A 22,126-nucleotide genomic window follows, 5' to 3' on the forward strand; every position below is an offset into this window, starting at 1 on the left:
CTATGTTAAACTTTGGAGGTGATTTATTTTGAAAGTCAACATCAGATATTGGTCAACATTGTTGAGCAACATCTTGGGGTTTTCTAGAGTCAACCTGAAGTGAGAGTGGTCCCTGACATGGCAGAAAGACATAAATATAATTAACAGCTTTTATTTGTTTGTTTTTCAGCTAATAACAACTTTTATTTATTTGTTTTTCATATTTTTCAGTTATACACAGCTTTTAAATATTTATTTTTCAAGTATTAAGAACATTTATTTCAGCTTTTATTTTGAAAAGCAACACCCAGTTGTTGTAAACGTGCACAGTGAGGGCTGCTGTGGAGGTTCACTTTACCTCAGTGCGTTACAACAACGAGAGAACGGTCGAAACTATCGTGACCTACAATAAACGTACTTCAATAAAATGCATAAGTGAAAACATAACATACTTTATAAGTACAATAAATCATACTTCTTTGTCAAACATCGCAAAGAAACGTTACCTCATCAATAATCCTCGTGACTTTGAGGGTTACCCATAGCCAATCAGTGTTCGCCGCCGACAAACGCCTATTAAATACTGTTAGCCAATCAGTGTTCGCCGTCCATAAACGCCTATTTGCCAGAAACGCCCACTTTTGGTCTGCAGAGACCCCCTTCTCTCCTGATTGGTTGAAAGAACCAACAGGGGTGTGGTCTTAGTGACGTAAGAGGGTCATTAAAAGTCAAGGAGAAAGCGTAGATGTTTAAGAACAGACAGAAAAATGTTATGGCGAAATGAGAGACTTTTAGGAGCCAGTCTCCTTCTATCTATCTGAAAAAGTTAAACATGACATTTCGTTCCGATAAACATGTTTTTGACCGAAACTTGACTTCTGACCCACATCACGACTTGCTCATTTCAGACAGAAGATCAAAAATGCATTAAAACATTAGCTTGATTTCTACTTTGAATAAGGATTAAAAATCATTTATACTGTTTCACAGTTGATTTAAAATGAGTAGTTCACTTCAACATTTAAAATGGTTTGAACTAAACACACTTTTGATTATCAAGACATTTGTAAAATAGTAATGATAATAAAAAAGAGAGTGTTCTTTCAATTGATCGGAGCAGGACACACTTAGAAAGTCTCTGGATGAGCTTAATTTGTATTTCTGGACTCAAATCAATGAAATAACTGTTCCTTTTCCAGGAAGGCCCTCGGGGTCAGGACTTGACCTGAGGCTTAGTTCACTACAGTCCCCCCTTTGGAAATCATCGCTTGTCCATGGGGATGAATTCCAACATGAACTTACGCCTTCGAATGTCCTTGAGCTTGATGTAATCCAGCAAGGGAAAACAAAAGTCAAAGGAGGTAATCCCACAACGTTTTTGGTAATTCCATTGTGTTGATGGTAATTCCATAATGTTGTTGGTAATTCCATTGTAGCAATGCTTTAACCCCTTGGAAACAAAGTCTGTAATCCATTTGAAAAAGTCATATAATCCACAACGATAAATCCACAACGAATGGAGGTGTTGATTGATCATCATACAGAGGGGTTCCCTTGGATTGAACTGAAGATGCGGCCACTGGATGAAGAGTGGAGACCAACGTCAGGATTGCAGGTCTCCTCCAGCGAAGGTCGTCTCTGGGTGACGTCTAGTCAATGCCGTTCTGGTTCAATGTGTCATGCAATTATGTAGTTTAAGGTGGGCTTATGAAGGGAATTTTACATAAGGCCTTAACCTATATGCACCTGGTGTGTAAGCTATTATGATTGGGAACAGCTACAGCTACCAGTTAAGGGGTGGAACATGCTGAAAAATTTTCATATAGGGATTTATACCTATAGAAGGGCATTCCAAACTATTTTTCCATTCCTAACTCGGTTTAAGTTAGCTTTACATGGCAAAATATAGTTTGGTTCAATTGTCTGTTGTCTTTTAGACGAATGACTTGAGATTGGGTGTTTGGTTTCCCCATAAATGTTTTTGGAGTCTATGGCGAGACTCATCAAAAAGAATTAGCTATCCCCCCGAATAGAATTGTTCGAGTAGGTTCGGCTTAAGCGTTGTGAGACCAATGTAGATTATGGTACTTAAGGTAGCATTAATCTACATTGACTCCGCAAAGATTAGGTTTAACGAGTGAACTACATGTTGGCATAGTTAAAGGCCTCTTAGTCTCTAACTTAACTACACACAAAACTCATTCTTGCTTGGGGTGTTCAGAAACAATACCAAAAAACAATTAAACGATGTCTCAACATCGACAAAAACAGTGACTAAGCAACCAGTAAAACAACATTTCAACATTGACAAAAGTAGTGATTAAGCAACTAGAAAACGACGTTTCGGTGCGTCACTCACCCTGAATGTCAGATTTGATCACGTTATCGCGTCTGGTAACATTACCCTAACTGGCGTCACCCCCCTTCGGTCATGGGGGACCGCGAACACGGGTGAGGACGTCGCTCCATGAGCTAAAGTTAGGCTGTCCTTGAGTAGTTTTAACTGTTTGCGCAGCTGAAAGAGGACTTTAAGGTCTGGATTGGAATCCAGTTCGCCTTTCGATGGAGTGTATTTGTCTGGGTTAGTCAGATATAGTATCATCGAGTTAATTGCAGGATCCAACTTCTAAAGTTGGATGATGTCTGGGTCAGTTGAAAATGACTTTTCATATTTTAAAAGAACTTGGCGAAGTTTGTCCCTTTCTTCATCAGATGTCAGAGCGTCGGCTTGGGCGACCACCTGTTCAATCTGTGATGAGACTGATAAGGGTTCTTGCTCTTTGGGGAGCTCCAACGAATCCCTTTCTGAGTCGTCGGACCTGTCTATGGGTAAGACACCATAGGTTTGAGGTCCTTGGTCGACGTCATCGGTTGAGAAAAGAGCTATGGCCTGTGTTGGTTTTGTGAACCATACTGGCCCAGTTTCTTGACTCGGTACCAGGTTATCTGGGAGTCCTCCCAGAAATGGAATGCCTAGTTCAAAATCTTGAAAATCAGTGGAAATCAACCATCCTAGCATAGTGTTTTTTGGGATCATCACCTCATCCGTGCCTGTGTTACACACAGCAACAGATGTGGTCCTGGAGTCAAGGCTCACTTGGTTCGTGGCTTCCACGGACAGTCCCAAGTTGAAAAACACAGGAGAAGGTTGAAAATATGCCTGTTTATGGCTAATAGCTTGTCCAGCTATGATGTGGATTCGCACCATTAGGTTAATCACCTGAGGTGGTACTGTGGTAGTTTGGTTGCTAGCAACCTGGCAGGCCTCTGGAATGGTCTGCCCAGCCTTCAGGTTTGCTGTGTCTAGCACAGGAGGATCCTTTGTGGCTGGTTTTAGGGACCACAGCACCTTGTTGATGGTGTCCACATGGACACCCAACCTTACCAAAATGTCAGAGCCTATGTAGGTTGCATGTGGTAAGTTTTGGATCACGAGAAACGAGTGAACCAGTTCTCGTTGGTTCCAGTTCAGTTTTAGATTAATGACTCCATCAGCGGTCATTACCTGTGAACTATTGGGAACTAATGGAAAGCGGAAAGCTTTTTTAATTAGTTCTAGACCCACGTGTTTGTGAACCAAGGTTTCATAGAAAGCTCGGTTAATTGCTGATTTATCTGTCCACAGAGACAGAACAGCATCGTTGGTGTGGGATCCTTGGATCTCTACACCTTTAACTACCAGTGGTAGGTAGTGTTTGGTGGACTCTGACTGCTCCAGCTCACAGAGGAGGCTGTCTTGTTGGGTCAGAGTTTGGACCACCGGGTGGGTCTCTTTGGTTTCACATGATGTCAGAGGAATACTCACCGGGCTCGTGTCCTCGGGTGAGGAGTCCTTTGCGCCTTCCGCGGTACCTGCTGTTAGGCAGTCTGTGTTACACTCCGGAGGCATTTGTATTGGCAGTGGTTTGCTCACCTTGGCCCACATCGTTTGATCACCATAATCTATAATAGCGTCGAAGCAATTTATAAAATCCTGGCCAACCAAAAATGGGAATGAGTCAACACGAGACACGTGTACCGGGTGGTATAGTGTCATTCTGCCAATCTGCATGTGAACCATTGCTATAGCTGTCAGGGTTGTCCTCTTCTCTGAGAGACCCTGCATTTCTATAGCACATTCTGTAAGAGGTATTATCCTGTTAACACCGGCAGCGGCTGTCCTCAGCTCCTCGAACAGTTTAGCTGACATAATTGTTATGTCTGCCCCACCGTCCAGAAGTGCTTCGTGTGTGAGGACTCCTTCGAGTGTTACTGACAGGTACGCCTTCTTGGCGACCCCCCTTCTGATAAAGTTACACAGAAACCTCTTAGGTTTTTTCTGACGTTTCTTCACACGTACAGCCTTGTCTGTGTAATCTTGGTTTGTCTGAACCGTCAGCACAGCAGTAGCTGTTTTTGAGTGTTCAGCTTGCGATGACTCGTCATCGTTTGTGTGTGAGTTTACCCCCCCTTCTTCCGATGAGGGGTTGTTGGAGGCAACAACAACAATGTCTTGGTGTGTTCCACCGACATCTGTGATGTTGTCATTCGCGCCCTCAGATGTAATAGTGATTACATCACTGCATAGTGCTCCAGGTTGGTTTCCCGTGTCAGTGTGTTTCAAAGTTTCTAACAACCTGCGTAGTTTCTCTGTCTCTTCCGAGCTCAGAGGTGTAGGGCCTTATTTCTGGAACCTTTGTGATTTTTTCGCCTCGGGTCGTTTCGTCCGAGGTGGGGGATGGTTATGTATGTCTTTTGGGGGTTCCTTTTCGGAATTCCCCTGATAATATGGGTCACCTTGGTTCCCATATCTTTACGTCCTACGCACACCCCATTTACGATAATCACGTTCATCCTCTGAAAGAGGAGCCTTTTTGTCCCAGCGTGCACCTTCATGACGCGGTTTGTTAGTTTGAAAAGACTGCTTTTTCTCGCCTTTCTTAGGAGGAGGCGGCGATGCACGCCGTCCTTCCAGTTCTAGCGAATGGGGTTTAACCTTTACACCAAGAAACACCTCTATGGGCGTCTTAGCATGAGAACATGCCTCAAACACATTCACAGCACACTGTTTAATCTCATTGATGGATTTTTATCTGAAATTAGCCATCATCTGTACTGACGTCTTAATGTCAGTGTGGAGATTTTTGCTGAAAACAAATTTAAAACCTTCTTCTTCCTCCATTCCGGTTTCATTCCTGTAACCAAAATAAGCTTGGAAGATTCTTTTGTAATAAACCTTTGGATGTTCATGCTTCCCTTGCGTGACTTTGTCTGCAGCCGGGAAACCAGCAGGTCCCGTGCAGGGGTCGTATTCCCTGATCAAAGCTTCACACAGAAGGTTGTAATCCCTTCTCGTGGCATCAGGTTGACGCTCGATGAAGGTGAACACCTCTCTGTCCGAAGTGAGCCTTATCAGACTGATTTTATCCTCAACTGTAGCATTAGGATAACCACTCAGTCTGAAATCAAGGTCATTTAGATACACTTTAGTACCAGTTGAACCCATTGGGCCAGGTACAAAGCGTTGTACATATTTTGAGATTTTTTGCAAATCCGAAATTGAGAGCAAATGCTGTATTATCGGTCTCGTAGGAACCAAAATGTCACGTGGAGGTGTGTCTCTAGACACATGTGGAGGTGGCAGAATGGGATTAAGAGCAGGAGGTGCACCAAAATCCTTCTGAGGTGATGGCGGGTGACCTGGACTCTGACCTTGGTCATCTTTGAGTTCTAGACAAGCTCGCCCCACGTCAGAAATCTTATTTGTTGCTGCGGCTAGTTTCTCCTCACAGGCTTTTAAGCGTTCCTGTGATGTTTGACATTCACTTTGTAAACGCATGCCTTGTTGGACTAACGCCTCCTTTTCCAATCTGCATTCGTTCAGAGCTTCTGATGTGAGCTGCAACCGTTGTCGTAGCATATCGTTGTCTGAACACAGTGCTTGGTACTGAAACTCTCTATCCCTAATCTTCTCCTCATATGAGTGAGCTTGTAATGACAGCTGATTTTGTGAGAGCTCCCTCTCACGTTTTAACTCATGTGCACTGGTCTCTTCATCAAGTTTAGACTGTGCCATGAATTTGAGATACTCCTCTCTGTCGCTGTTTAACCTTATTGCAAGGTCATCAGCCTTGTCTACCACTGCATAGAATGATGCTTTCAATAAGAGCGCCAATTTAGCCAGCTTGTCATAGCTTGACTTTGTTCTGTCTGTAGAGGTCACACTCTCTGCAACCACCTTCAGCTCGTCCAATAACTCTTTTGAGTTCATGCTGTCCACCTGTTCACCATATGGATGTAAGGATTCTGTGAGCAGCGTCAACGCTCCCTCTAACCAGTCCTTCATCTCACAAGGATCAAAATCCTTTTCTCTCACACCTGCCATGGTTATTCACTGTTCAGCACTTATCTGGTTAAACAGTTGCCAACTTCAGATTATTTTAACAGGTAAATATTTGTATTCAAGTGTCATGTGAGTTTCACACACTTTTTAGCTCTGGGTTCACTCAACAGTACTGTGTAAGCCACTTCTTCAAATGAATGGGCACCTATTCGTAGGTTTTACCCCAATGCATGAATATTTTTAAGTAAATGCCTCTTTCTGACAGTGTTACTTAATGTGCTTAAATCAAACAGATACAAGAACCAGGCTTCTCAGTGTACATTTACTCTAAAGCACTTAAAATTAAACAAACCTGCAATTTTTCTAAAAGTCTCACGGCAACTTTAGTTTTTTAAACGCTTTTTAAGCAGTTTCATTTACCAGAATTCGCTATTTAACAGTTACTCATTAAACCAGGTTGGATGAAAAAGAAAAAGAAAAAACAAATGAGGAATTATCAGTCTCCCCTTCAGGAAAACTGTTATACTCCTCTTTCAACAGCAGGTGGCGGTGTAAGCTTATTTATACCAGCAGGAGTCTATGACAACTTCCTGTGGAGCGTTCTGTTGACATCCGGTTGTTAGCCGTTAGCTTAATTAGCATCGGCGAAACTCGGTCAAATCAACATTTTCTGAACGGATTTAAAGCCTAAACGTGGCGTCGCTTTAAAAAGCACGTCTATCTGCATGAACACATGAGTTTTGTGGGAACAATGGCAGCTCCATTTAGCGATTTTAAATACAGTGGAGGCTTCGGTTGAACCGAGACTCATTTCCGGGGTCACGTGACTGAATCAACCAATGATCAGAGCAGCAACGGGGGTGGGTTTTATAACCTGACATCAGAGGAAGTGACGACAGACACGTCACTCGTCTCTCCAGCGAATCAGAGCGTTTCAAACAGCGGTTTTCGACCAATCACGCTTCGTGATTTCAGCTATCTTTGTTAGCATTTGCCTGAACATTCCGGTCAACTTTCGTCCATTAACTGTCAAAATGCACTATTTTCTGCTCCAAATGTGACGAACAAACTCTTAACTGTGTTCTGAGACGGCGCTCAGCTTTTTAAAACATCTCTCCATCCATTTAAAACAACTCGTTCGAACTTATCAGAACCGAGCGAGTGAACCGGGTCTGAGCCGAACCCCCTGTCTGTTTAAACAGAATCAACGTTTCTCACAGCTTATCAGCTCTGTCACATAACAGATGTACAAATTTCAGCTTTTAAAATGAACACATTGACTTAACTTCAGCTCTCTTAACACTACAACTGAAACATATCACTGTATTTTCTCTGAATACCACAGCTGCAAAACGCTGCGTTTCACAGTCGAACAGAAATCTGCACTTTTAAGCTAATTTCAGTTAAGATCAGATATGCCAACATGATAAATTCAATTGTTACAGAGTAGCACAGTCCATTTCATGAAACCGTACGAGGCCACCAGTATGTAACTGAAATACAACAGACATTTCTGAAAATATCTGGATTAATTACTGGCAGATAGAAGAGTTTTAAAGATGGGAAAATGAAGTTTAAATGGAGAGGAAAAGATGGATGAAGATGTAGGTCTGTAGACCAGAACGACACGCTCCCTTGAAGCGCAGCTTAATCCACGGTAGTTGAAGATCGACTCTTTTACCTTTCTGAAGATATTTCAGTTCCGGCGTAAAGTTCCACTTCAAGCCACCTTTCAGCGTCTCCGTAAGAACAGCTGTGTCCTCAGGAGTCATGAGATCATCACAGAACAGACTTCTTCATTGTTCAGAGCGTTCGTCGAGTAGCCACAGCGAGACGTCGTGGCATCGACGGACTCTGGTCATTCCATTAGAAACTGCTCGAACTTCTGTTCTTCTGAACTTCTCGTTCGAGGTTCTCCCTGGAACTCTGGTTCTCTCTGGAACGTTGTTCAGCTTGGAACTCTTGTTCTACTTGGAACTAGGAAGTGTTGACCCTTTTAAAGAGGTCACTTCCGGTTCCTCTGAGAACTTCCTGATTGGTTGAAAGAACCAACAGGGGTGTGGTCTTAGTGACGTAAGAGGGTTATTACAAGTCAGAAAAACAGTGGGATGTTTTAAGAACAGACAGAGAAATGTTATGGCGAAATGAGAGACTTTTAGGAGCCAGTCTCCTTCTATCTATCTGAAAAAGTTAAACATGACATTTCGTTCCGATAAACATGTTTTTGACCGAAACTTGACTTCTGACCCACATCACGACTTGCTCATTTCAGACAGAAGATCAAAAATGCATAATTACTCTTGTGACAAACATTAGCTTGATTTCTACTTTGAATGAGGATTAAAAATCATTTATACTGTTTCACAGTTGATTTAAAATGAGTAGTTCACTTCAATATTTAAAATGGTTTGAACTAAACACACTTTTGATTATCAAGACATTTGTAAAATAGTAATGATAATCAAAAAGAGAGTGTTCTTTCAATTGATCAGTGCAGGATACAATTAGAAAGTCTCTGGATGAGCTTAATTTGTATTTCTGGATACAAATCAATGAAATAACAGTTCCTGTTCCAGGAAGGCCCTCAGGGTCAGGACTTGACCTGAGGCTTAGTTCACTACATATGCATACAAGAGACGTGGTTAAAATCAAATTTGGAATTTGTTATCAAAGGATATAATAGCATAAGAAGAGATAGAAAGGAAGGAAATGGAGGAGGATGTGGAACATTCATAAAACAAGGAATTCAATATCAGATATTAAAAAATAGGAATAGAATTAGAATATGTAATAGTGGAAATATGGGGAGAAGAAGGAAAGTATAAGATAATAAATTTCTATAACCCATGCAGAGCACTGTCACTTGAAGTGATGGAGGATGTGTTGAAATATGTGGATGGGAAAGTGTTGTGGTGTGGGGACTTTAATGCACATAGTACTTTTTGTGGGGAAAGTAATGATAGAAATGGACAAATAATGGAAGAAGTGATGGACACTAAAAACCTTGTATGTATTAATGATGGGAGGGGAACAAGAATAAATGTTAGAACAGGAGCGGAGTCAGCAATTGATCTTACATTTGTCTCTAATTCATTAGCTGGAGTTTGTATGTGGGATGTTGATAAAAGCACGGTAATGGGTAGTGATCATTATCCTATAAAAATTACAATAGGCATAAAACCAGAGCAGAACACAGTAGAAGGAAATAGAAAGTTGCTATTTAATAAAGCAGACTGGAACAAATTCAAATATATTACTGATAAGAGAGTTACAGAAAATTGATCTGTCAACAGACAGTAATAAGGTTAATGTTTGTATATGCAAGATTATACAGGAAGCTACAGAACATTCAATAAAAAAAGCTGGAAGAACGAGCAAAAAGAAGATAGTACCTTGGTGGACAAATGAATGTAACAAAGCCATAAAGACAAGAAATAAAGCATTTAAAGCACTAAAAAGAAATCCTAGTTATCAGAACTTCATCGAATATAAAAGAAAACAAGCAATGGTAAGAAAAATCATCAAGAATGCAAAAAGGGAATATTGGAGAAACTTTTGTAATACTATTGGAAAAGAAACAAAAATTGAAAAAATCTGGAAAATGATAAAAAGAATGAATGGCATCAAAAAAGAATATGGATATCCAGTATTAAATGTAGATGGCACTGCAGTAGTAAATGATAAAGAAAAAGCTGAAATAATAGCAACAACATTTAGTAAAATTCATAGTTCCAATAATATTAGTAATGAAGGAAAGAGAGGGAGGGAAACTACAAAGTTAATATACAAAGATTTAATGAAAAATATGGAAGAAACTGAAAATTTATTGAACGAACCTTTTCAAAAAGCAGAACTAAATCGAGCACTCAGGAAAACAAAACAAACAGCACCTGGAAAAGATCAGATATGGTACACCATGATAGACCAACTTAGTGAAAAATCCAAAGAAACCATTTTAGAACTATACAACAAAGTCTGGGAAGAGGGGGAGCTACCACAAAGCTGGAAAGAATCAGTCATCATACCAATAGCAAAACCAGGAAAGGATCATACAAAGCCAGAAAATTACAGACCAATAGCATTAACATCAAATATATGTAAAATAATGGAAAAAATGATCAATGATAGACTAACATATTATATGAACAGTAAGGGATACATATCTAAATATCAAAGTGGTTTTAGAAAAGGAAGGAGCACTAATGATGCAACATTACAATTAGAACACGAGATCAGGAGAGCACAGATAAATAAAGAAAGTGTGGTTGCTGTATTCTTCGTCATAGAAAAGGCATACGATATGTTATGGGCTGAAGGATTATTAATTAAAATGTACAAACTAGGAATTAATGGAAGAATGTTCAGATGGATACAAAACTTTTTAACAAAAAGATCGATACAAGTAAGAATACAACAAGAATATTCAAAGAAATACTTTGTGGAAAATGGAACACCACAGGGAAGTATTATAAGTCCATTACTATTTTCTATAATGATAAATGATGTTTTTACAGAGATTGAGGAGGGGATGGGATGTTCATTATTTGCAGATGATGGAACCATTTGGAAAAGAGGAAAAAATATAAAATTCACTGTGAAGAAAATACAAGAGGCTATATTAAAATATGAGAAATGGGCAAATGATTGGGGATTCAAATTTTCATTAGATAAAACAAAAGTAATGATATTTACACAGAAAAGAGTCAACAAAGAGATTAAATTGAAATTATATAATCAAGAACTAGAACAAGTTAAGTGGATAAAATATTTGGGTATATGGTTTGATGAGAAAATCTTATGGAATGTACATATACAAAAGATTATTGATAAATGTAAAAAAATCATAAACATTATGAGATGTTTAGCTGGGAATGAATGGGGTGCAGATAGAACGGCATTAAAACAAATATATACGGGACTTATCAGATCAAATATAGATTATGGTTGTGTAATTTATGGATCAGCAGCAAAAACACATTTGGAGAAACTGGACAAAATACAATACCAAGCATTAAGACTGTGCACAGGAGCATTCAAAACCACCCCAGCAGCAGCACTTGGAGTAGAAATGGGAGAAATGCCATTAGCAATAAGACGAGAACAATTAGCAATAAAATACTGGATCAATCTTAAAGGAAATAACCCGGAACACCCAACACTAGATATTTTAAAACCATGCTGGGAGACGGAGAAGAAAGAGACAAGAAGTTTTGGATGGACAATAGACCAGAAAACAAAAGAAATGCAAATAGACAACTTAGACATCAGCCCAGTAGTACCAGTACCAACAATACCACCATGGCTTCTTCCAAATGCAACAGTTGACTTGACACTCATGGACAAGAAAAAAGACAGAAAATTTATTTTTAACTCATATACAGTACAGGACCATATCAATAACTACTATAACTATATACAGATTTATACAGATGCATCAAAAACATCAGAGAAAGTAGGAGTATCATATGTAATACCAGAATTCAACATAGAAGTAAGGAAAAGAATCACAAATGAAGTATCCGTGTACACAGGGGAGATGTTGGCAGTACTGTTGGCAGTGCAGTGGGTAGAAGACACAAGACCGTTAAAAACAATCATCTGTTCAGACTCGAGCTCAACACTTATCAGTTTGCAAAATAGTCATTCAGATAGCCGACCGGACATTTTACTAGAACTACAACAAACATTATTCAGAATACAAATGATGGGACTGACAGTGATATTTTTATGGACACCAGCACATCTAGGGGTCAGAGGGAATGAAGCAGCGGACAGGGCAGCAAAAGCAGCAACAAAAGATCAAATCAATTTTACAATATCCATCAGTAAATCAGAAGTAAGAACCATAGTGAAACAAAAACTAAAGGAAAAATGGCAAAAGCAGTGGGAAGAAGAGCACAAAGGAAGATGGTACTACAGAATTCAGAGACAAGTGGGAGAAATGAGAACAGGAGGGAGGAACAGAAGAGAAGAAAGACTAATATCCAGAGTAAGATTTGGACATACAGGACTTAACAGCACACTACACAAGATTCAGAAACATGATACAGGACAATGTGAGCACTGTGGACAGGAGGAAACAATAGAACATGTCATTTTGGTCTGTCAGAAATATGAACATCACAGAAGGCGTATGATAGAACAATTAGGAAAAATCAAAGAAACATTTAGTATAATAAATATATTGCAAAAGGAAATAAGAAGTAAAAGTATTCAAATCATTATACATTTTTTCAAAAACACAAAATTAGATAAGAGAATATAAACATACAGATATAGCCATTTTGATCCACATTCCATACCAGTAGGTGGCGGTAATGCACACCTTCCGTTGTTTGCCAACCGCCAAAAAATCCCATGAAGAAGAAGAAGCAAGGTGCCAGATTATTGAAAGCCTCACAGCAAGTAAATTATCCAGCAGTCCTCGTCCATAGTTTCTTTGTTCATGACCACAGTTTTGTTCTCGACTCCTCGCCTTGTCTTGCCCTTGTCTGGATACCACGCCTGCAACTTACACGGTACGACCTTGCTCCCCTCTTCGACAACGACCACGGATTCTCCTTTTTGGATCTTTTTGCCTGCTCACACTGGTCCTGGATCTCGACCCCTGCTTCGTCCCTGGATTGTTTCCTGCCTCAGCCCAACTCCTGCCCCAGAAGGTTGGTGACGTGCACACCTCCTCTCTCAGCCCTCAGAATCTCTTCGCAGTCACTAACCTGTCTGTCTTTATAGATTGGACCAGAACCGAGGCCCGAATCCACCAGACGCCGCCTTTGAAAAATAAACATTTTTCAATATATTTCTGAGTCAGGTTTTGTGCTAATCCCTACAGACCCCTTACAGATTCTGCTACATTTTTGCTCTTTCCAGCTTTTTCTACACATTTCAGCAGTTTCTCTTCTGCTTTCTGCTTTCATTTTCCTTCTTTCAGCAAATGTCAGCTGTTCAAATTCATCTCTCATAAACAGTTTAGCGATGACACCTTTTCAGCTTCTTCAGCAGCTTTCAACTAAAATCATTCAGTAATAAGTGTTCACACTGCATTTTCACAGGAGGTGACATGGTTCCAGTTCAATCTGGGTATTTGTTGTAGTTTGTTGGTCAGTCCTTGATCCTGGAGTTGTGGGACTAGATCAGACTTGGACTTTGTGCTGATGCAATAATTAAGAAGAGAGGCAGTAACTATGGTGTAACTTCCAGCTTGTTGCTGGTGTTTTCTTCTGTTAGCAGCCAACAGCCACACACATCTGACTGAAGACAGGCAGAGACAAGGTGAATTCGCCAGCAGGATGGCCTCAGAACCCAACGTGTTCCTGGACTCCTTCTCGTTCCCTGACAGCAGCCTGACGTCGGACACCGTCAGCATGGAGAGCTCCGACAGCTTGGAGACCAGCTTCTCCGCCTGCTCCCCGGACAACATCTCCAGGTTAGACCAGGACCAGACGCAGATAGAAAGTCCTTCAGATGAGTCAGGAGGAGATGGACTGTAACGGCCATGAAGAGAAGTTTAAAAGCTACACGGCACTCTTCAAAAAGTCCGTTATTGTCCAGCACCAAAGGCAAAAAGGATGTGGTGTTTTTGCTCTTACCTATGTGTTTGTGTTTATCATGTTAGCGAAATGTATCATAAATCATTGGGCAAATTTTAATGAAACTCTTAAAAAGTAATCAATGGATGTGATGGATTCATGGAAATTGACCTAAATTGTGGTGTAGTAGCCTGGAGTCATCACTCGCTGTGGCAGCTCCTGCAGAAGGGAGCAGCCAAAAGATCTTTCTAGTTCTTCATTACCCATGATCCACGGACAAGTGTATTCGGTCCTCATTAAAAAAAACATCCTGCTCTTGTGTTCTCTTGTTCATCATCAGCGCCAGCACTTCAAACATGGCAAAGATTGAGGAGATGGAGCGTTTGCTCCGAGAGGCCCAGGCTGAGAAGCAGAGACTCCTGGAGCATCGGGTAAACGAGCCGAGCTGAACCAGGACAACACGTTTGGTTTTGATAACGGATGCCGTTCATTAACGCAGCGGTCGGTCTGCGCAGGAGCGGGAGATGGAGATGCGTCGGCAGGCTCTGGAGGAGGAGCGGAGGAGGAGAGAGGAGCTGGAGAAGCGCCTTCAGGAGGAGACGAGCAGGAGGCAGAGACTTGTGGAAAGGGAGGTGAAGCTCAGGGAGAAACAGAGATCACAGGTAATTAAAAAAATGGTAAATGGACTGTACATAGCACCTGTCTATCTGATCAAGATACTCAAAGCGCTTTACACTACAACCTGTGTCCTCATTTACCCATTCATACAGCACTCTACTAGATCTCTACAAATAATAATCAGTGCATAATCAATGTAAGGAGAAAACCTGCTATTTTTGAAAGAACATGGAGCTCTTTCCTGCTCTTCCCTCAATTAACCCTCTTAAATGCATACTCTTCAACTTCTCAACAGGTTGGATTCTCCTTTTCGCTTCCTCTTTTTTCATATAGATAGATAGATAGATAGATAGATAGCCCAAAGATCTAGGTATTGTAAAGTTTTCTTTTTTTTTTTTATTTTTTTTTATTGTATTTTATTCATTGTATTTCTTCTTCTTTCGGCTGCTCCCTGCGTTAGGGGTCGCCACAGCGAACTAAGTCATACGAAGACTTGCCCTTCCTGATGCAACCGCAGACACCGAGCTACCACAGCCCTCTGTGTGGAGCAGAGAGCTGCATCTAGGACGCCCGGAGGAGCAGATGGTGGGGGTTAAGGGCCGTGCTCAAGGGCCCAGAGTGGGGCAAATGAGTGTGGGGGCAGATGTGGGTGCTTCACCTACCCCACCCACATTTTTGATGTTGTCGATACCGGGGCTTGAATCTGCGATCTTCCGATCACAGGCCCACCTTCTCTAACCTCTGTGCCACTACTCCTTCATTTTATACATTGTATAAAAATGGCAAATGTACTTTGATGCGTTGTCAATAAATAAATCCATTAATTATCTTTTACTCGCTTCTTCCATTTTGGGTCACGGGGGTCTCAGGTGCCCATGTCCAGCAGTCACTGTGCGAGGGGCGGGGGACACCCTGGACAGGTCTCCAGTCCATCACAGGGACACATGGAGACAAACAACCATTCACTCTCTCACTCATACCTAGAGACAATTTAGAGTTACCAATCAGCCTAACATGCATGTTTTTGGTCTGTGGGAGGAAACTGGAGTACCCGGAGAAAACCCACGCATGCACGGAGAGAACATACAAACTCCACCCAGAAAGGTCCCCAGACCAGGATTTGAACAGGGGACCTGCTTGCTGAGAGGCAACAGCTCTACCAGTTGCACCACCATGCTGCCCAATAAATCTTTTTTTTTTTTTTTTTTTTAAGAATAATCAGTGTTATCACATTCAGACACTGATGGGAAACACATCAGAGGTAATGAGGGGTTCAGTGTGTCTTCCCCAGGGACACTTCAACATGTGACTGCTAGTGGAATCGAACCTCAAACTCTTGCAATGGAGGATGACTGCTCTAACCACTCAGCCACAGCCGCCAAAAAATAAACAAATCAGTCAACCTTTTTCCAACTTTCATCACTTCCCTCTGCTTTTTTTCACAGTCCCGGCTGCTGAGTCGCTACCTTCCTGTAAGAAAAGACGACTTCGACCTCCACGGCCACATCGAGGCAGCTGGACACAGCCCGGACGCCTGCTTTCATCTGGCCATCACCGATAAAACCTGCCGAGGGTTCCTGGTCAAAATGGGAGGGAAGATCAAGACGTGGAAAAAACGTTGGTTTGTCTTTGACCAGAACCGCAGGACACTGACGTATTACGCAGGTTTGCCCCTCCGTCAGTCGAGTTCCAGCTGCTGCGGCGCTGCTGCACCTGCGATGTCACTTTGAAGCTGGGTCGGGATACGTGGGCGAGAACGAGCTTTGATCTCAGTTCTGTTTCTGTTCTGCTACAGACAAACATGAGACCAAGATGAAAGGAGTCATTTACTTCCAAGCCATAGAGGAAGTGTACTACGACCATCTGAAGAATGCGCACAAAGTGAGCGAGGCTTTTTTTGTGGGTCTGCGCTTCTTTTCTGCTCATGTTTGGCATGGCCCATGTTAAATATTTCACCTGTTCTTCTCTCTCTCCCAACACTTGCTTCTCTTTATCTCGTCTCCACATCACATCTTTCCAAAATGACCCACAGAGCCCCAATCCTTCTCTGACCTTCAGCGTAAAGACCCACGACCGGGTGTACTACATGGTGGCTCCGGCTCCTGAGGCCATGCGTATCTGGATGGACGTTATCGTAACCGGCGCCGAGGGGCACATGCATTTCATGGTGTAACAGAGCAGGTTCTGTGGTTTTCAGATTAACATTGACACCAACTATTTGAGAACTTCCATCTGATTGGCACTAATCAGAGTCAAACTAACGATTGATTCTGTTTGCAGCTGAACACGACAACATCTCATGGTAACATGCAGTTAAACTAATAAGAATTATCATTCTGGTTCCAAAAATGTTGGGACAATTTGTAAAATGTAAAAAAAAAACATCATGCAATGATCCATAAATCTCATAAACCCTTATTTTTTCCACAATGGAACAGAATAAACGTATGAGATGTTTAAATTTTAAAAATATATTTTTATATTGGGTCAGTTTGAACTTGATGGAAGCAGCACATCTCAGAAACAACAAGACAGGACCATGTTCATGACTGAATCATCCTGTCTTCTTCTTGGTAAATGTTTGGGACCTGAGGAGACCTCTTGTTGGAGGCTTTGGAGGTTAATGTTCTCCCATTCTTGTCTGAGTCAGGATTCTAGCTGTTCAACAGTTTTAGGTCTTCTTTTCCAAATCTTTCTTGTTTTTATTTCTATTTTAGTTTTTGCCTTGTTACCCCTGTCTTTTCATTTTCCGAAAATTGGATTGCTATGTCAAAATCTAAGTTGGCTTCCATCATGCATGCCTCGGAAAATAAGTGAGGTATCAACTTCCATTTTGGTGTGTAGCTGCATCTGTCCCAACTTTTACAGAACTGAATTTGTCTTTTTAGACCAATTCAAATCAAGGTTCTGTGTCCTTCCTGCTCCAAGGTACTTATATTCCAGACTAAAATGTATTCCCTTTTAATGTCAGGCTGTGTAATTCCTCTTTGTATGTGTAGTTGTAATAATGCACCTTTGTTAAAAATCTGATCTCAGTGTTACATTTAACTCATTTTATATGCTGCTTTCAGACCACCAACATAAGCTGATGTTTCTCTTGAATGTCCACCATCATTCAGATAACTTTCTTTACACGTAAATAAAAAAGATTATGTACCGGTAGTCTAACAAGGTTGAGTCAGGTCCTCTAGATGGATTCTTCTTTGTTGAAACGTTTTGTCTTTTATACAAAAAACTTCTTCAGTCTGACTCAGACCAGTGGTCATTTTGTATGTTGTGGGAGTATCAGAAAAAGTGAGACGTTTATTTTCTAAACACAACATCCCAGTGGCTTTTAAACCCCAAAATACATTACTGCAAAGATTGGTTGATCCCAAAGATCCAGTCCCCCAGCACAAACAGAGTAATATTGTGTATGCTGTTCAGTGTCAGGAGGGCTGTGATCAGTCTTACATCGGGGAAACTAAACAGCCACTAGCCAAAAGGATGGACCAGAACAGAAGAGCAACATCATCAGGCCAAGACTGTGGTCTACACTCATCTCCAGGCCAATGGTCACACTTTCAGGGATAAAGACGTTCACATGCTTGATGGAGAGGAACGATGGTTTGAGAGCAGAGTAAAGGAGGCCATCTTTGTGAAAATAATTCATCCACCTTAAAACAGGAACAGAGGCCTCCGTGTTCAACTATAAAGTTCAAGTTCAAGGTTCTTTATTGTTATTCGCATCACATGTGGCACATGAGGTGGAACAACATTGTGTACACAGAGTCCCAGTTACATCCAACAATAGCAACAAAAGACACAGTACTAAGGATCTAGATACAAACCAAGAAATACAATAAACTAAGAAATATGCTAAACACTTAATAGTGCAAAGCAATACGCTGAACAACAGCAGCACAAACATCACCCTCTTACAATGCTGTTATTGCATCACTCAGCCTTCTGTGAATAACAAATGGTAAATGGACTGTACTTATATATCACATTTCTATCTAATCAAGATACTCAAAGTGCTTTACACTACAATCTGTGCCCTCATTTATCCATTCATACATCACTCTACTAGATCTGTACAAATAATCAGTGCTTTATCACATTCATACACCAACGGGACACACATCGGAGGCAACGAGGGGTTCAATGTCTTGCCCAGGGACACTTCAACATGCGATTGCTGGTGGAAACCATACCATACCATACCATACCAATTTATTTATAAAGCACTTTAAACAGTGACAAAGCACACCAAAGTGCTGTACAGGGACAAACAGAACAAGCACATAGCAACAGATTACATAACAGGACACCAAAAAGTAGAAACCGACAAAAACAGTAATGGATAATAACAACAACCGCAACATGACAAACACAGTGTGATGCACACAGACTGAGCACAGATCACACAGTCCAGAAAGCCAGGGAATAGAAGGGTGTTTTTAAGCGAGATTTAAAAACTGTGAGGGAGGGGGCCTGTCTAACCAGCAGAGGTAACTCATTCCAAAGTCTTGGGCCTGCTACAGAGAAGGCCCTGTCACCTCTGCGCTTGAGGCGGGTTCCTGGGACTGTTAGGAGCAACTGGTCTGCTGATCTGAGAGAACGTGGTGGGACATACAGCTGGAGCAGATCAGTAAGATAGGAGGGGGCAGAGCTGTTTTGTGATTTATAGACATACAAGAGTATTTTGAATTTGATTCGAAGGTGAACCGGAAGCCAGTGTAGGGAGGCCAAAACAGGTGTAATGTGCTCCCTTTTGCTTGTGCTGGTCAAAAACCAGGCTGCTGCATTTTGGACCGAAACGAACCCCCAACTCTCATATTGGAGGACGACTGCTCTAACCATTTCAACGAGAAGAAACCATCCAGAGGACCTGACTCAACCTTGTTAGATTTATCTACCTGGATTATTTAGCATGCATCAGGATAAACTACGTAGATTAAAACAGTTGCCTATTAGATGTTTTGGATGAACCCTCATAAAGGCAGGAAACAGCCAGTGGTACTTTGTTTCTGCCATCCTCAGAGCTCCCTGTGTGTGCAGAGGAGGCTGCAGGCCTGACGTGACGCAAACGTTGTGCAGCAGCGATGCAGCACGCTCTGTGTCATCCCCGTGTTCTTCACACTTGAGTGTCACCAGCAGAGGTCCTCAGTGCAGAGCAGCTGCACCACAATGACGTAATGCTCTGACTGATTTATATATAAAAAGATAAACCCCTTTATCCTTCACATTTGTTACGCTTTGACTTTCAATGTGTGCAACTTACAGCACATGCATACCAAGTTTTAAAGTTTCTGGAAGGAATCTTGTTTTGAATGTATGAAATATGTCTTCAGTGTGTTTGTTGAGCCTTAGTGTGAGTATTTGACAGTGAGAGTGGAGCAGCGTGTTCCTCCCACTGGTTGTCTGCTGATGGTTAACAGATCTGGCTGCAGGATGACTCTCATCTTCATGCTGTTATAAACACTTTATAAGCCTTGAAACAAAACAAATGACCACATTCAAACATTTTGAGTACAACCGTTGTTTTATATTTTTTATAGAAACATATTGTGATTTCAGCTGACTTTATATTTCAGGTTTTTATAATTAACTTGAATAAATAATTCTGATGATAAATGTTGTAAAATGCTCTGATTTATTTATTTTTGTTCTGTTTTGAGCACTGACAAGATAATGATAAAAGGTTTTCTTCTAAAGCAAATATGCAAACGCTTTTGTTTGTTGTAGCACTGAAGAGAAGCTTTCCACCTTCCAACATTCCCCCTAAAAGGTTACAAATCGTTAATATCTTACCTGTTGCAGATAGCTTTTTGGATTGAATTGATGAGTAAATGGCTAGTCTGTGTGGGGCTAAGACCAAAGTGCTGCTGTATTAAAACAACCCCAATCTTAAAAATGTTGTGAAAGTTCATAAAACGCTACTTTAAAAACTCTTCCATCCCTTTGAACTTCACAGTAAATGGTTATTAATGCAAAAAAAATATTCCTTTTGGAAATGCTACATCTGTTTGCATTTGCAAATTCAATTCAGTATAAATAATTAAGAGAAACTGACGGGGATGTAAAAGATTTTTAAAATGGTTTTTGCATTAACTGCTGTTAAATCTTTAAGATGACGTTATAAAGTGGTAGCAGACCCCTTTGGTCCTGGTCCCACTCAGACTGGCTGTTATCTTGTTGATCTACTAAGAACTGGAATTTATTTTTGCAAACTTAGATTATTCAAAAAGTTATTTACAACAAGTTAAATATTAAATTCTTACAAACTTTCTACAAACTCTACTTCAAAGGTGTCTGGTTGGGCAGTTCATTCTGACATTTTTCCGTTTTCCATACTGTCATAATCGTCTTTCACTTATTCTGCAAAGCTCAAAATTATCTAAATGACAATTCTGTCCCTCTTAAATTATGATGACATCACTTATAGGTCTGTTTAGAATAAATCTCTCAACAAACTGGATGTCATGCACCACGCTGCAGTCTGTTTTATCTCAGGCCTTAACTCTCACCACTTCTCTGTGTATTCACAGGTTCAATGACCACCGCTCCGTTCTCGCAGGTGGATGAACCCGTTCATTTACAAAACTTTTATCTGCAAAACTCCTTCATGCCTTCGATCAATTCTTAAAACCTCCAACAGAAACCGTGATCTACGTTCCAGTAGATTCATCTCCTCCTTCGTCCCTAAAGCTTGCACTACCTTCAGTCGTGTTTCATTTCAGTTTGCTTTTAATCTGCACGTCCTGTTGTTTTATGTAAAATATTGTGTTGCGTTTTTATAACTTGTACCAGTTTAATCTATGATTTTTAGTGTTACATTTATATTTATGTGATTGCTTTTATCTAGATCTGAACTCTCTTTTTAAGGAGTTTATTATGATTTATAATTACTCCGTAATAAAATCTTGCAGTGCTTCATGTATAACAGGCTGTGGCGACTGTATTATGTGAGGGCATTAAGGCACTCGTGTTTAAATCTCCTCCTCCAGAACCTTTTCATTGGCTGACCCAGTCAGGTTGGCATGGAAACACAAAAGCAAGCGTGCTAAATTAGGTTCTAGAGTCACATTGCTTCTCCAGAGGCACAAACAAATGCAAACTCAGAACAGACCATCGGAAACCTGTGTGCCCTCAGTGCATTTCTGCAGCTATAATTTGTTGAACATACAGAAGTATTTGGGACAGGAGGGGGGTTCACAGAGAACTGGACCAAAACTCAGAATGTAGTCTGAAGCAGCTCAGGGAGAGTGGTGCAAAAGATTAGCATGTTGTGCTCACAGTTATTAAATGATCCCTTACAGGCATCACAGAGAAATCATGTGGGCAGTTCTGAACAAAAGGCAGCATTCACCTAATATTTGTTCCTTTAATAACTCTGGAAACAGCAGTTTTCTCTAAACACCACCAGAGACAGACACACAGAGCCAGACCTGATTATTAGCCAAATCCCCATTGTAGTTTGCATTAATGTACATCTACAATCTGTTTTACATTATTTTTTTCTAAGGGAGCTCCAACTAGTTGGAACAATAGATCTTATTAGAAAAACAGTACTTCAGCTATAAAAACAAGACAGAAAAATACTGTAAGTTTTTATCATTTTTAAAAGAAGAATGACAAACAGATGTCAACATCTTATTTACACTGCAGTGTATTCTGGGTAAATAACGTAGAC

The 22,126-nt window shown here is 40.8% G+C and overlaps 1 protein-coding gene across 1 annotated transcript in view; it reads left to right on the top strand.

The window, feature by feature from the left end:
• The window catches only part of phldb2a (pleckstrin homology-like domain, family B, member 2a), a gene marked incomplete in the record, with an annotated part of 59,151 nt that extends 42,530 nt beyond the window's left edge, over nt 1-16,621 (top strand). The window contains 6 exon segments of the mRNA XM_037687638.1: nt 13,529-13,727; nt 14,171-14,261; nt 14,346-14,492; nt 15,894-16,113; nt 16,244-16,329; nt 16,481-16,621. Of these exon segments, the coding sequence (XP_037543566.1) occupies nt 13,529-13,727; nt 14,171-14,261; nt 14,346-14,492; nt 15,894-16,113; nt 16,244-16,329; nt 16,481-16,621 (884 nt within the window).
• Between the last annotated feature and the right edge of the window lie 5,505 nt (nt 16,622-22,126).

Source organism: Nematolebias whitei, chromosome 14 (genome assembly GCF_014905685.2).
Source record: "Nematolebias whitei isolate Nwh7 chromosome 14, NemWhi1, whole genome shotgun sequence".
Taxonomy (NCBI): domain Eukaryota; kingdom Metazoa; phylum Chordata; class Actinopteri; order Cyprinodontiformes; family Rivulidae; genus Nematolebias; species Nematolebias whitei.